Source organism: Amblyraja radiata, chromosome 1 (assembly GCF_010909765.2).
Source record: "Amblyraja radiata isolate CabotCenter1 chromosome 1, sAmbRad1.1.pri, whole genome shotgun sequence".
Classification (NCBI taxonomy): Eukaryota; Metazoa; Chordata; class Chondrichthyes; order Rajiformes; family Rajidae; genus Amblyraja; species Amblyraja radiata.
In genome coordinates, this window is record NC_045956.1 from 137,769,737 (window position 1) to 137,785,823 (window position 16,087).

The 16,087-nt window shown below is 47.0% G+C and overlaps 1 protein-coding gene across 1 annotated transcript in view; it reads right to left on the reverse strand.

Moving 5' to 3' along the window:
- Positions 1–12,683, reverse strand: part of pik3c3 (phosphatidylinositol 3-kinase catalytic subunit type 3) — a 122,648-nt gene extending 109,965 nt beyond the window's left edge. Inside the window, exon 1 of the mRNA XM_033037537.1 lies at positions 12,392–12,683. Within this exon, the coding sequence (XP_032893428.1) occupies positions 12,392–12,459 (68 nt within the window). The 5' untranslated portion in view covers positions 12,460–12,683. The remainder of the gene's footprint in view (positions 1–12,391) is intronic.
- Positions 12,684–16,087: the final 3,404 nt, after the last annotated feature.

The window sequence follows — 16,087 nt, forward strand, 5'->3', positions numbered from 1 at the left end:
CCAGCTGCAAAGAGCAAAATTAGATTTTCCAATAACTGACCTCCAGTACATTGCCAATTTACAATGTCATAGTACAGACTCAAATATCAAAAGCGCACTGACGTTTGGAAGGCAGTTCCTCTGGGAAAACAGCCTATATTGAAACTCAGCCCATTTCATCGATTTTATGATTAAGTTAGTTCTTCATACCACACCACCACCACAATTCTACACTTTGTGATGTCTTTGACTACAAATGCATCATTATTGGGAACAAAATGAATCGATTTTGAAATGTCAAATCATGAAAAAGTTTAAATATCCTATTGGGGAAAAAAGATGCCTCGGTCCTTCGCGGGACTTCTCTGAATTTATGCATTTCATCATTACATCGCACCTTACATCTATGAATAAACATGATCATTGTAAACTAAAATGTTTAAAAATTGTCTTTAATAAAATTTGACAATATTCACTTTAACCACATGTGATTTTTTTCAATTACAAATCTCAAATTGTGGAGTACAGATTCTAATAAATAAATGATGGGTCTTTGTCCTAAACATTATGGAGGGCATTGTGTGTTCGTGGTGTTTAACATTTAGATAGGTACATGGAAGTGCAAGGAATAGAGGGATATGGATCATGTACTAGCAGATGAGATCAGTTTAACTTAGCATCATGTTCAGCACAAACATTGTGGGACAAAATGCCCACTCCTGTGCTGTATGGTTATATGTTATATCAATGTACCTGTTCATAGACACAGGAAGCTGGAGTAACTTAGCGGGTCAGACAGCATCTCTGGAAAAAAGCAATAGGTGACGTTTCGGGTCGAGACCCTTCTTCAGACAGAGCTGTTCAAATCTCTTTTAAATGCTCTTATTGTACCTGCAACTACTTCCTTTAGCAGCTAATTCCCCCACATTCCCTGTGAAAAATATGTTCCCGAGGTTCCTGCCTGCGAAATCTGTCTCCTTTCACCTATTTCTTCTCTTTTTGATTCCCCACCCTGCAAAAATGACTCAGTGTATTCACCCTACCACTCTCCTGATTGTATCCACATTATAATATAAATCTTCGTTTCCTGCACTTCAGTAATTGAAGTCCTTGTCTGTCTCAACAAGTAATCCTCCGTCAGTTTCGCCACCTCCAACGTGACCCCACCACTCGCCACATCTTCACATCTCCCCCCATGTCTGCCTTCCGCAAAGACCGCTCCCTCCGCAACTCCCTTGTCAATTCTCCCCTTCCTCCCGTACCACCCCATCCCCGGGCACTTTCCATTGTAACCGGAAGATATGCAACACCTGTCCCTTTACCTCCCCTCTCGAATCCATTCAAGGACCCAAGCAGTCGTTCCAGGTGCGACAGAGGTTCGCCTGTATCTCCTCCAACCTCATCTACTGCATCCGCTGCTCTAGATGTCAGCTGATCTACATCGGTGAGACTAAGCGGAGGTTGGGCGATCGTTTCGCCGAACACCTCCGCTCGGTCTGCAAGAACCTACCTGACCTCCCGGTGGCTCAGCACTTCAACTCCCCCTCTCACTCCCCGTCCGACCTCTCTGTCCTGGGTCTCCTCCATGGCCAGAGTGAGCAACACTGGAAATTGGAGGAACAGCACCTCATATTCCACAAGGGGACTCTGCATCCTGCAGGCATGAACATTGAATTCTCCCAATTTTGTTGGCCCTTGCTGTCTCCTCCCCTTCCTCAGCTGTCGGGCTGTCTCCTCCCATCCCTCAGCCCCTGGGCACCTCCTCCTCCTCCTTTTTCCTTCCTTCTCCCCGCCACCCCCTATCAGTCTGAGGAAGGGTTTCAGCCCGAAACGTTGCCTATTTCCTTCGCTCCATAGATGCTGCTGCACCCTCTGAGTTTCTCCAGCATTTTTGTGTACCTTGTCTGTCCAATGTCTGCCCTTAGCTCAGGCCTTTGAGTCCTGGCAACATCCTTGTAAATTTGCTCTGCAACCTTTACAGCTTAATGGTATCTCAGTCAGCCGGGCAACCTACGCAGCTTTTTAGCTTGTCAAATGACAGTTTAGGTGGTCATTTAAGACGGCTTTCAGGACGCGTGCGATAATGTGCTCGGACGAAGTGGGTAGTTACCATTCAGAATTATGCTCAATGAAGCATTCACATATAGAAACATAGAAAATAGGTGCAGGAGGAGGCCATTCGGCCCTTCGAGCCAGCACCGCCATTCATTGTGATCATGGCTGATCGTCCCCTATCAATAACACATGCCTGCCTTCTCACCATATCCCTTGACTCCATAAGCCCCTAGCGGCGCGACTCTCGTCTGCAGCGGCCTCTGCAGTCCGTCTGCGTTTTTATTATTTTATGTCTATGTTTTAATGTAGTTTTTGTTATTTTTGTTGGGGTATGTGTGTGGGGGGGTGGGGGTGGTGGGGGGGGGGGGGGTTGGGGGTAACTTTTAAATCTCTCCCTGCACGGGAGACCCGACCTTTTCTTTGTCGGGTCTCCGTTGTCGTTGGGGCTGCAACGAGGAGCGGCCTCCAACAGGAAAACCGGGGGCTCTGGTGCTGACTACTCACCTCACCGTCGCGGAGCTGGCCGAGTCCAGAGCGGGTGGAGCTGTGGTGGACGCTGCTGCGACCCGACCCCCGGAGATTCGGTGGCTGCAACTGCGGGTTTGGCGGACAGTGACACCGGGAGCCCGCGGGTCCCTGGAGGGAGACCGCTTATCGGGGCTTCCGCAGCGGCGACTTCTCCCGCCCGAGTTGCGGGGTTGAAGAGCACCTGGAGCGGGGCCTACATCACCGCCCCGCGCGGCTTGGAATGGCCGCGGGAGTTTGCGAGCGCACGCCGGGGGCTCTAACATCAAGACCCGGTGTGCGACCTTGCATTACCCGGCGTGGCTTAAATGGCCACGGGACAATTCGCCATCGCCCGCCGGGGGCTTTGACTTTGACTCTGACATGGGGGGGGAGAGTGCAGTGGAGAGAAAAGGTTTTTTGGCCTTCCATCACAGCAATGTGATGGATGTTTATGTAAAATATGTTGTGTCTTGGGTCTATTTGTTTGTAGTGTATGGCTGCAGAAACGGCATTTCGTTTGGACCTCAAGGGGTCCAAATGACAATAAATTGAATTGAATTGAATTGAATTGAATTGAATAACTCTCTCTTTAATCCATCCAGTGACTTGGCCTCCACTGCCCTTTGTGGCAGGGAATTCCATAAATTCACAACTCTCTGGGCGAAAAAGTTTTTATTCACCTCAGTCTTAAATGACCTCCCCATTATTCTAAGACTGTGGCCCCTGGTTCTGGACTCGCCCAACATTGGGAACATTTTTCCTGCATCTAACTTGTCCAGCCCTTTTATAATGTTATATGTTTCTATAAGATTCCCCCTCATCCTTCTAAACTCCAGTGAATACAAGCCTAGTCTTTTCAATCTTTCCTCATATGACAGTTCCGCCATCCCAGGGATCAATCTCGTGAACCTACGCTGCACTGCCTCAATCACAAGGATGTCCTTCCCCAAATTAGGAGACCAAAACTATTCACAATACTCCAAATGTGGTCTCACCAGAGCCCTATACAACTGCAGAAGAACCTCTTTACTCCTATACTGACATCCTCTTGTTATGAAGGCCAACATTCCATTAGCTTTCTTCACTGCCTGCTGTACCTGTAAGCCAACTTTCAGTGACTGGTGTACAAGGATGCCCAGGTCTCACTGCACCTCCCCCTTACCTAACCCCATTGAGATAATAATCTGCCCCTTTGTTTTTGCCGCCAAAGTGGATAACCTCACATTTATCTATATTATACTGCATCTGCCACGCATCTGCCCACTCACTCAACCTGTCCAGGTCACCTTGCAACCTCCTAACATCCTCTTCACAGTTCACACTGCCACCCAGCTTTGTGTCATCCGCAAACTTGCTAGTGTTGCTCCTAATTCCCTCTTCCAAATCATTATAATATATGGTAAACAGTTGCTGCCCCAACACCGAGCCTTGCGGCACTACTCTCGCCACTGCCTGCCATTCTGAAAAGGACCCGTTCACTCCTACTCTTTGCTTCCGGTCTGCCAACCAATTTTCTATCCATGTCAACACCCTACCCCCAATACCATGTGCTCTAATTTTAGTCACCAGTCTCCCGTGTGGGACCTTATCAAAGGCTTTCTGAAAGTCTAGATAAACTACATCCACTGGCACCCCTTCATCCATTTTACTGTCACATCCTCAATAAATTCCAGAAGATTAGTCAAGCATGATTTCCCTTTCATAAATCCATGTTGACTTGGACTAATCCTTTTACTGCTATCCAAATGCCCCATTATTACCTCTTTAATAATTGACTCCAGCATCTTTCCCACCACCAAAGTCAGGCTAACTGGTCTGTAATTCCCCCTTTTCTCTCTTGTTCCTTTCTTGAAAAGTGGGATAACATTAGCTATCCTCAAAAGCACAGGAACTGATCCTGAATCTATTGAACATTGGAAAATGATCACCAATGCGTCCACTATTTCTAGAGCCACCTCCCTGAGGATCTTGGGATGCAGACCATCAGTTCCAGGGGATTTATCATCCTTCAGTCCCATTAGCCTACCCAATACTATTTCTCGCCTAATGAACATTTCTTTCAGTTCCTCTGCCCCCTTAGATCTTCTGTCCTCCAGTACATCTGGGAGATTGTTTGTGTCTTCCTTAGTGAAGACAGATCCGAAGTACCTATTCAACTCTTCTGCCATTTCCTTGTTGCCCATAATAATTTCACCCGTGTCTGCCTTCAAGGGACCCACATTTGACTTTGCTACTCTTTTTCCCTTAACATATCTAAAGAAGCTTTTACTGTCCTTCTTTATATTCCTGGCCAGCTTCCCTTCGTACTTCATCTTTTGAGCCCGTATTGCCCATTTTGTTTCCTTCTGTTGTCCTATGAAAGTTTCCTAATCCTCTGGCTTCCGGCTACTCTTTGCTGTGTTATACATCTTTTCTTTTAGTTTTATTCTATCCCTAACTTCTCGTCTGCCACGGTTGCCTCCTACTCCCCTAAGAATCTTTCTTCCTTTTTGGAAAGAAATGATCCTGCGTCTTCCGGATTATGCCCAGAAATTTCTGCCATTGCTGTTCCACCGTCATTCCAGCTAGGATCCCTTTCCAGTCTACCTTGGCCAGCTCCCCTCTCATGCCTCCATAGTCCCCTTTGTTCAACTGCATCACTGACACTTCCGATTTAACGTTCTCCTTCTCAAATTGCAGATTGAAACTAATCATATTAGTTTCAATCATATCCTTTACCTCGAGTTCTCTTATCATATCTGGTTCATTGGACAACACTAAATCCAGAATTGCCTTTTCTCTGGTCGGCTCCATTACAAGCTGCTCTAACAATCCATCTCGGAGGCATTCTACAAACTCTCTTTTTTGGGGTCCTGAACCAACCTGATTTTCCCAGTCTACCTGCATATTGAAATCCCCCATCACCACAGTGACATTACCTTTGTTACATGCCAGTTTTAACTCCTGCTGCAACCTACACCCTACATCCGGGCTACTATTTGGGGGTCTGTAGATAACACCAATTACTGTCTTCTTGCCTTTACAATTCCTCAATTCAATCCACAGTGACTCTACCTCGTCAGTCCCATATTATTTCTGCTTCAAATAAAGTCACAAACTAAACATATTCACCAATCAAGACATGATATACCACAATGACATGCAGCAAAATTATAATACAGCATATGCAGTATCTCAACTCTTTTTACACGTTGAAATGAATGCAATTTCTATTATTTCTTTCCACTTCCAAACAAAAATGTGGTTGGGTTATTCAGCGTATGCTCATCCTCGGAGGGACCAAGTGCCAGACCAAGGTCATCGGGTTTCATAGAACATAGTGCAGCACATAAACAGGCCGTTTGGCCCACAATGTCTCTGCCGAATATGATGCGGACCATCTCTTATCTAGCTGAACATAATCCATAGCCCTCCATTCATAGAAACATAGAAACATAGAAAATAGGTGCAGGTGTAGGCCATTCGGCCCTTCGAGCCTGCACCGCCATTCAATATGATCATGGCTGATCATCCAACTCAGTATCCTGTACCTGCCTTCTCTCCATACCCCCTGATCCCTTTAGCCACAAGGGCCACATCTAACTCCCTCTTAAATATAGCCAATGAACTGGCCTCCGCCAGTGAACTACCTTCTGCGGGAGAGAATTCCAGAGATTCACCACTCTCTGTGTGAAAAACGTTTTCCTCATGTCGGCCCTTAAGAATTTTGTAAGTTTCTATAAGATCCCCCCTCAATCTTCTAAATTCTAGCGAGTACAAACCGAGTCTATCCAGTCTTTCTTCATATGAAAGTCCTGACATCCCAGGGATCAGTTTGGTGAACCTTCTCTGTACTCCCTCTATGGCAAGAATGTATTTCCTCAGATTAGGAGACCAAAACTGTACGCAATACTCCAGGTGTGGTCTCATCAAGACCCTGTACAACTGCAATAGAACCTCCCTGCTCCTATACTCAAATCCTTTTGCTATGAATCCTAACATACCATTCGCCTTCTTCACTGCCTGCTGCACCTGCATGCCTACTTTTAATGACTGGTGTACCATGACACTCAGGTCTCGTTGCATCTCCCCCTTTCCTAATCAGCCACCATTCAGATAATAATCTACTTTCCTGTTTTTGCCACCAAAGTGGATAACCTCACATTTATCCACATTATACTGCATCTGCCATGCATTTGCCCACTCACCCAGCCTATCCAAGTCACCTTGCAGCCTCCTAGCATCCTCCTCACAGCTAACACTGCCCCCCAGCTTCGTGTCATCCGCAAACTTGGAGATGTTGCATTCAATTCCCTCGTCCAAATCATTAATATATATCGTAAATTGCTGGGGTCCCAGAACTGAGCCTTGCGGTACCCCACTAGTCACTGCCTGCCATTGTGAAAAGGACTCTTTGCTTCCTGTCTGCCAGCCAGTTCTCTATCCACATCAATACTGAACCCCCAATACCGTGTGCTTTAAGTTTGTATACTAATCTCTTATGTGGGACCTTGTCGAAAGCCTTCTGAAAGTCCAGATCTAACACATCCACTGGTTCTCCCTTATCCACTCTACTAGTTACATCCTCGAAAAATTCTATAAGATTCGTCAGACATGATTTACCCTTCATAAATCCATGCTGACTTTGTCCAATGATTTCACCACTTTCCAAATGTGCTGCTATCCCATCTTTAATAACTAATTCTAGCAGTTTCCCCACTACCGACGTTAGACTAACTGGTCTGTAATTCCCTGTTTTCTCTATCCCTCCCTTTTTAAAAATTGGTGTTACATTAGCTACCCTCCAATCCTCAGGAACTACTCCAGAATATAAAGAGTTTTGAAAAATTATCACTAATGCATCCACTATTTCTGCGGCTACTTCCTTAAGTACTCTGGGATGCAGCCTATCTGGCCCTGGGGATTTATCGGCCTTTAATCCATTCAATTTACCTAACACCACTTCCCGGCTAACCTGGATTTCACTCAGTTCCTCCATCTCATTTGACCCCCGGTCCCCTGCTATTTCCGGCAGATTATTTATGCCTTCCTTAGTGAAGACAGAACCAAAGTAGTTAGTCAATTGGTTTGCCATGTCCTTGTTCCCCATGATCAATTCACCCGTTTCTGACTGCAAGGGACCTACATTTGTTTTAACTAATCTTTTTCTCTTCACATATCTATAAAAGCTTTTGCAGTCAGTTTTTATGTTCCCTGCCAGTTTTCTTTCATAATCTATTTTCCCTTTCCTAATTAACCCCTTTGTCCTCCTCTGCTGGTCTCTGAATTTCTCCCAGTCCTCTGGTAGGCTGCTTTTTCTGGCTAATTTGTACGCTTCATCTTTTGTTTTGATACTATCCCTGATTTCCCTTGTTATCCACGGATGCACTACCTTCCCCGATTAATTTTTTTGCCAAACTGGGATGAACAATTGTTGTAGTTCATCCATGCAGTCTTTAAATGCCTTCCATTGCATATCCACCGTCAACCCATTAGGAATCAATCGCCAGTCTATCTTGGCCAATTCACGTCTCATACCCTCAAAGTTACCTTTCTTTAAGTTCAGGACCCTTGTTTCTGAATTAACGATGTCAGTCTCCATCCTAATGAAGAACTCAACCATATTATGGTCACTCTTGCCCTAGGGGCCACGCACAACAAGACTGCTAACTAACCCTTCCTCATTACTCAATACCCAGTCTAGAATAGCCTGCTCTCTCGTTGGTTCCTCTACATGTTGGTTTAGAAAACTATCCCGCATACATTCCAAGAAATCCTCTTCCTCAGCACCCATGCCAATTTGATTCACCCAATCTATATGTAGATTGAAATCACCCATTATAACTGTTTTACCTTTGTTGCACGCATTTCTAATTTCCTGTTTGATGCCATCCCCAACTCCACTACTACTGTTAGGTGGCCTGTACACAACTCCCACTAGCATTTTCTGCCCCTTAGTGTTCCGCAGCTCTACCCATATCGATTCCACATCCTCAAAGCTAATGTCCTTCCTTTCTATTGCGTTAATCTGCTCTCTAACCAGCAACGCTACCCCACCTCCTTTCCCTTTCTGTCTATCCCTCCTGAATATTGAATATCCCTGGATGTTCAGCTCCCAGCCTTGATCACCCTGGAGCCATGTCTCCGTGATCCCAACTATATCATAGTCATTAATAGCTATCTGCACATTCAACTCATCCACCTTATTACGAATGCTCCTTGCATTGAGACACAAAGCCTTCAGGCTTGTTTTTACAACACTCTTACCCCTTATACTATTATGCTGAAAACTGGCCCTTTTTGATTTTTGCCCTGGATTTGCCGGCCTGCCACATTTACTTTTCACCTTGCTACCTATTGCTTCTACCCTCATTTTACACCCCTCTGTCTCTACGCTCACACATTTAAGAAACCCTTTCCCTTTAACTCCATCCTCCACTATCCCATTCGACACCCCAGCCCCCTTATTCAGTTTAAAACCACCAGTGTAGCAGTGGCAAACCTGCCTGCCAGAATGCTGGTCCCACACCTGTTAAGATGCAATCCGTCCCTTTTGTACAGTTCCCCCTTACCCCAAAACAGATCCCAGTGATCTAAGAATCTAAATCCCTGCCCCGTGCACCAGTTCCTCAGCCACACGTTCAGGTCCCGTATCTCCCTGTTCCTGCTCTCGCTAGCACGAGGAATTGGAAGCAAACCGGAGATAACAACCCTGGAGTCCTGCTTTTCAGCATTTTTCCGAGCTCTCTAAAGTCACGCTGCAGAATATTTATCCCCTTCTTTCCGACATCGTTTGTGCCGACATGCACTACCACTTCCGGATGTTCACCTTCGCCCTTGAGGATTTTCTGCACTCTGTCCGTGACATCCTGGATCCTGGCACCAGGAAGGCAGCACACCATCCTCGCATCCCGTCTGTTGCCACAGAAACCCCTGTCCGTACCTCTCACAATGGAGTCTCCCACTACAATGGCGTTGCCTGCCTTAGGCCTTTTTGGTTTTGGCTCAACAGCCCTATTCGCATCGCAGGCCAGTCCGCCGCTCAGTGTAAACACGTCTTCTGTCCCGACAGCTTCTAAGTGGGTGAACCTGTTCACAAGAGGTACAACACCCGGGGACGTTGGCATTCCATGCTTCCCTCCCTTTCTCACTGTCTCCCACCTTCTCTCATCCAGTACCTTAGGTGTAACAATCTTACTGTAGAACTTGTCGAGGAACGACTCAGTTTCTCGGGCGAACCGGAGGTCATCCACTTGCTTCTCCAGTTCCCCAACACAGTCCTTCAGGAGCTCTACCTGGATGCACTTCTCACATTTGTAGCAGCCAGAGGCACCAGCGGTGTCCTTGACCTCCCACATACTGCAAGCATCGCACTGAATCAGCTTGCCTGACATCTCCTTCTTTCGTCTCTACCTCTCAAGCGTATTGCGTGGTCTCCTCGCCGAAGACTCTCGAGCCAAAGACTCACACTTTACTCATAGGGCACTTCCCGCACAAGGCTGCTCACTCACAAGACCGCTCCCTAAGAGCAGTCTTGCTTAAATTGACTGATAAATTGCCTGATTTACCAATTTACAAACCAAATTCGTCAGTTTTCAACTGTTTTCCCAGCACTGACTCACTTCTCTCCTCCCACTCGGGCTAGAGCCAATCAGTCTTATCGCTTGCTAATCTCCTCCTGCTGTTGCTCCCAAAACTACAGCAGTTCTGAGCAGCAGTACCGTATTCCCTGCATACGATACGATAAAACTTTATTCATCCCCGGGAGGAAATTGGTCTGCCAACAGTCACAACACACAAGGTACACAAAAACTTGACATTAAAAGTGCAAAAAATAGAAAAGGACAAGCGACTGTTGGCTGGCTGCCGTATGCACAGCGCCTTCAGCAGAACAAACCAGAACGAACAACAAACAAACAAACAAACACAGACTTATCCCCTGGACAAGGGATTGTAAAACTAATGCCCCCTAACTCCCTCCCCCACACCAGGTCCGCCATTGTTCTTCACAGCGGTCGCCCCACACCAGGTCCCCATTTTCTTCTCCGCCGCCGCCTGAGGCTCCTTCGACTTAGGCAGGCCTAGCCGTAACTATATGCCTATCTAAAATTCTCTCAAATACCATCATCAGGTCTGCCTCAACCACCAATCCAAGCAGCGCATTCTAGGCACTCACCACCCTGTGTAAAAAGTTTGCCCTGCACATCTCCGTTAAGCTTTGCCCCTCTCACCTTAAAGTTATGTCCTCCAGTATTTTATCTTTCCGTCCTAGAAGAAAGGTTTTGAATGTCTACCCTATCTATGCCTCATAATTTTATATACTGCTATCAGGTCCCCCCACAACCTCCGGTGCTCCAAGTCTGCCCATCCTCTCCCTGTAGCTAATACCCCCTAATCCAGGTATCATTCTGGTCAACCACCTCTGCACTCTTTCCAAAGTTTCTACAGCCTTCCTGTAATGAGGCGATGAGAATTGCATGCAATACTTCAAATGCAGCCTAACGACAGTCCTATAATCCGCATTATGACTTCCTATGTCTTATATTCAATGACCCGACCCATGAAAGCAAACATATTATATGCCTTCTATACCTACTTGCCTATTTAACTACTTCTGTTGAGAGTTCAGGAAGTTATGGACTAGGACAGGGGTCGGAATCATAGCCCAAAATCATCCAGCCCGCAGGCGTTTTTCTTTCCCGTAATCATCCGGCCCGCAGACGTCCGTCATCTCCAGTACCTGGAAGGTGATTTTCGGACTGAGGGTCGGGTAAAACACTGTGAAAAAGATGCATTCAATCCTGCTGCCCATCGCCCTGCATGAGGCTGGGCTCCTCCTCCCGGGCCCGAGGTCGCGGTGACACAAGGAAGCCTGCGCTGGTGGCCGCAATGGCGGAGCTGCCGAGTTCTGGCTGTACCGCATCCTGCGCAAAGCCGCCGGCACGGCCGTGCACCTTCTGTGTCTGGGCTTCACTGTCGGGATCGGGGTTGTCAATAGGCCGGGGATGAGTGAGTCCGATATTTGAGCCACCGCCTTCAGGACAGAATCCACATACAGACAAAATCCTGCCCTCATCGATCACCTTCATCACCTCCTCAGAAAACTCGATCAAGTTAATCAGATGCGACCTGTTGTGCTTAAAACCATGCCGACTGCTTGTTAAATAAAGAGACATTTGCTGCTCTTCCACCATCCAGGACCTCGCATTGTCAAGGCTTCCACAATCTCCTCTCATGCCTCACTCAATAACCTATGATAAATTCCATCAGCTCCTGGGAATTTATCCATCACATTCTCTTCAAGATCCCCAACACTCCTCCTTCTTAATCTCAAACTGACCTTGCATATCTATTTACTCCACATTGAACTCAACGTTCTTCATGTCCACGTGTGTGAGAACTTGTGTGAATGGGTGATGGGTGGTTGGCATGGACTCTGGGTTGAAGGGCATGCTTCCATGTTGTATCTTTCAAGAAATTAATCTTACTCTTCCACTCACGACACACATCCTCTACCACACCACACTTGGCTTGGTCCGTCTCCCCTACACGCATCCCCAGGACTTGACCACTTCACCTCTCTAACCCCACAGTTGTCACATGCCTCCCAGCTCTGACACTCCCTCTCCCTCCCAATCCCGGATTCACCAGTTCTTCTTCCCCATCCCATCGTATCCCAAACCTGCAGCAGCCCACTCCAAGGTCCCCACCCCACTGCACGACAACCTGCACCCAAGGGCCACACATCCCAACCCAGTCCAGTCTACACCTGACCTCAGTCCAAGGCCCCATCTCTCACCACAGGCCAAGGAGACTGACCGTCCGCCCGTCCTTCCCCCTCGGGACCCCGGTGCTCCTGCCCCTCACTCACATCTTCAACTGGACGTTGATGTCCAGGTCGCAGCTGTAAACGTAACAGAACTTCTCCGTGTCCCCCATCACTCGGGCTGGCTGGAGAGGGCGGACAGTCGCTCCTTCCCCGGCTCCCCCGCAACAGGCGGTTGGACGCGGACAGGCTGGCGGTGGGACAGGGGGTGCTCGCTCTCCGTCTCAGCTGCGAGCGGCCACAGACCGGCCCGTCACTGCCGCCGGTGCTGGTGCTGCCGCCGCTGGTGCTGCCGCCATCAACATCGACATCGGCATCACCGCCGCCCGCTCTTCACATCCGGGTCGCGGCGCCGGGTGAGTGAAGTTACTGGAGGGCGGAGAGAGCTGCTCTATAATATTAGCGAGTGAGTGAGGAGCTGCTCTATAATATTAGTGAGCGAGTGAGCGATTGAGGGCCCCGTGGAGCGGAGCGGAGCCGGCGGAGGAGGTGGAGGTGGAAGAGGAGGCGGAGGCGGACGCCGGACGCTGCCCCCTACCCGGGCTGTGGCGTCTCCACTCCTTCCCCGGACTGGACGCTGCTCCCCCACATACATCCCCCGACTGGACATTGCTCTCCCGCTCCCCGTCAACGGACTGGAACATGCTCGCTCCCCACTCCCGGGACACTACTCCTCTACACACCCCGACATGGCCCTATCTCTCCCCATCCCCATCCCCATCCCCCCCCCCCCCCCCCCCCCCCCCCCCCCCACCGGGGAACAAGGGCTGAAGAGGGTCGGGCGTGGAGAGGGACATCGGATTATGGGAAGATGCAACGGCTGCAATGGGGCTTTGTATCCAGCTGGAGCTGGATGGAGATCGGGAGTTAAATGGCGGATGTGGCCAGTGCATCCGTAGTTAACAAGGGAAATCAGGAATAGTATCAAAACAAAAGATGAAGCATACAAATTAGCCAGAAAAAGCAGCCTACCAGAGGACTGGGAGAAATTCAGTCCAGCAGAGGAGGACAAAGGGCTTAATTAGGAAAGGGAAAATAGATTATGAAAGAAAACTGGCAGGGAACATAAAAACTGACTGCAAAAGTTTTTATAGATATGTGAAGAGAAAAAGATTAGTTAAAACAAATGTAGGTCCCTTGCAGTCAGAAACAGGTGAATTGATCATGGGGAACAAGGACATGGCAGACCAATTGAATAACTACTTTGGTTCTGTCTTCACTAAAGAAGACTTAATTAATCTGCCGGAAATAGCAGGGGACCGGGGGTCAAATGAAATGGAGGAACTGAGTGAAATCCAGGTTAGCCGGGAAGTGGTGTTAGGTAAATTGAATGGATTAAAGGCCGATAAATCCCCAGGGCCAGATAGGCTGCATCCCAGAGTACTTAAGGAAGTAGCCCCAGAAATAGTGGATGCATTAGTGATAATTTTTCAAAACTCTTTAGATTCTGGAGTAGTTCCTGAGGATTGGAGGGTAGCTAATGTAACCCCACTTTTTAAAAAGGGAGGGAGAGAAAAAACGGGGAATTACAGACCAGTTAGTCTAACATCGGTAGTGGGGAAACTGCTAGAGTCAGTTATTAAAGATGGGATAGCAGCACATTTGGAAAGTGTTGAAATCATTGGACAAAGTCAGCATGGATTTATGAAAGGTAAATCATGTCTGACGAATCTTATAGAATTTTTCGAGGATGTAACTAGTAGAGTGGATAAGAGAGAACCAGTGGATGTGTTATATCTGGACTTTCAGAAGGTTTTCGACAAGGTCCCACATAAGAGATTAGTATACAAACTTAAAGCACACGGTATTGGGGGTTCAGTATTGATGTGGATAGAGAACTGGCTGGCAGACAGGAAGCAAAGAGTAGGAGTAAACGGGTCCTTTTCAGAATGGCAGGCAGTGACTAGTGGGGTACCGCAAGGCTCAGTGCTGGGACCCCAGCTATGTACAATCTATATTAATGATTTGGAAGAGGGAATTGAATGCAACATCTCCAAGTTTGCGGATGACACAAAGCTGGGGGGCAGTGTTAGCTGTGAGGAGGATGCTAGGAGGCTGCAAGGTGACTTGGATAGGCTGGGTGAGTGGGAAAATGCATGGTAGATGCAGTATAATGTGGATAAATGTGAGGTTATCCATTTTGGTGGCAAAAACAGGAAAGTAGACCATTATCTGAATGGTGGCCGATTAGGAAAAGGGGAGATGCAACGAGACCTGGGTGTCATGGCACCCCAGTCATTGAAAGTAGGCATGCAGGTGCAGCAGGCAGTGAAGAAAGCGAATGGTATGTTAGCATTCATAGCAAAAGGATTTGAGTACAGGAGCTGGGAGGTTCTACTGCAGTTGTACTGGGTCTTGGTGAGACCACTGCTGGGGGATTGCATGCAGTTTTGGTCTCCTAATCTGAGGAAAGACATTCTTGCCATAGAGGGAGTACAGAGAAGGTTGACCAGACTGATTTCTAGGATGTCAGGACTTTCATATGAAGAAAGACTGGATAGACTCGGCTTGTACTCGCTAGAATTTAGAAGATTGAGGGTGGATCTTATAGAAACTTACAAAATTCTTAAGGGGTTGGACAGGCTAGATGCAGGAAGGTTGTTCCCGATGTTGGGGAAGTCCAGAACAAGGGGTCACAGTTTAAGGATAAGGGGGAAATCTTTTTGGACCGAGATGAGAAAAACATTTTTCACACATAGAGTGGTGAATCTCTGGAATTCTCTGCCACAGAATGTAGTTGAGGCCAGTTAATTGGCTATATTTAAAAGGGAGTTAGATGTGGCCCTTGTGGCTAAAGGGATCACGCGGTATGGAGAGAAGGCAGGTACAGGATACTGAGTTGGATGATCAGCCATGATCATATTGAATGGTGGTGCAGGCTCGAAGGACCGAATGGCCTACTCCTGCACCTATTTTCTATGTTTCTATGACGGGTATGATGGCCCAAGCCTTTATCCCAGGATGGCCTCGCCGGAAGGCCATGCCTGGCCATATTGTTTCCCGAATGGCACATGGCACGATTTGTTCTCCAGAACAAATCAAAAAAGAAATATTTTTATTTTTCATTTTCTAAGAGTTCAGCACTGTTCGGGAATGGCGCTGAATCAAGGTATGTACCCGCCATGCAGCAAATGTTTTCACACGCTTCTCGTCCTGCGAATCAGGAGAAATTCACAAGGTAGGGGACTTTTGAATTTCGCGATCTTTTGAGGTCGGAAGTTTGCGTCTATTCTATTTATAGCCATGTGGGATCAGTCAACAAGGCTGAGTGACGGTAATGGCTCCAATCATCGAGACAATACATTTTTGAAAAAAATGGTAAGATTTATAATTTTATCAAGAATAGAGGAATTTTTTTAAGGGTGATAAATATTTTAATTATTAATACCTAGCCTTTAAAAGTATTTTCATTTCAGATAGATCCTCCATTAAATAAATATGCCGACTTGAAATTAGTAACCATTGGGATATGCGTTTTTTGGGCGGGGGGTGTGGGGGGGGTATCGAACATCAGGAAAATAATTAAAAAATAACACTATTCATTTAGGGTTTAATCTTTATTTATGAGGATTATGTTTATTAACAATATAGAAAAAGAAGAAATGGGATAGAATTACGGATTTTCCTTGTATACAGCATCAAAGTAGCAGGACACCAAAGTAGACACTTAAAGAATCACCCTTAAACGTTGGGATAGTCCCAGCATCAACTACCTCCTCTGGTAGTTTGTTCCATACACTC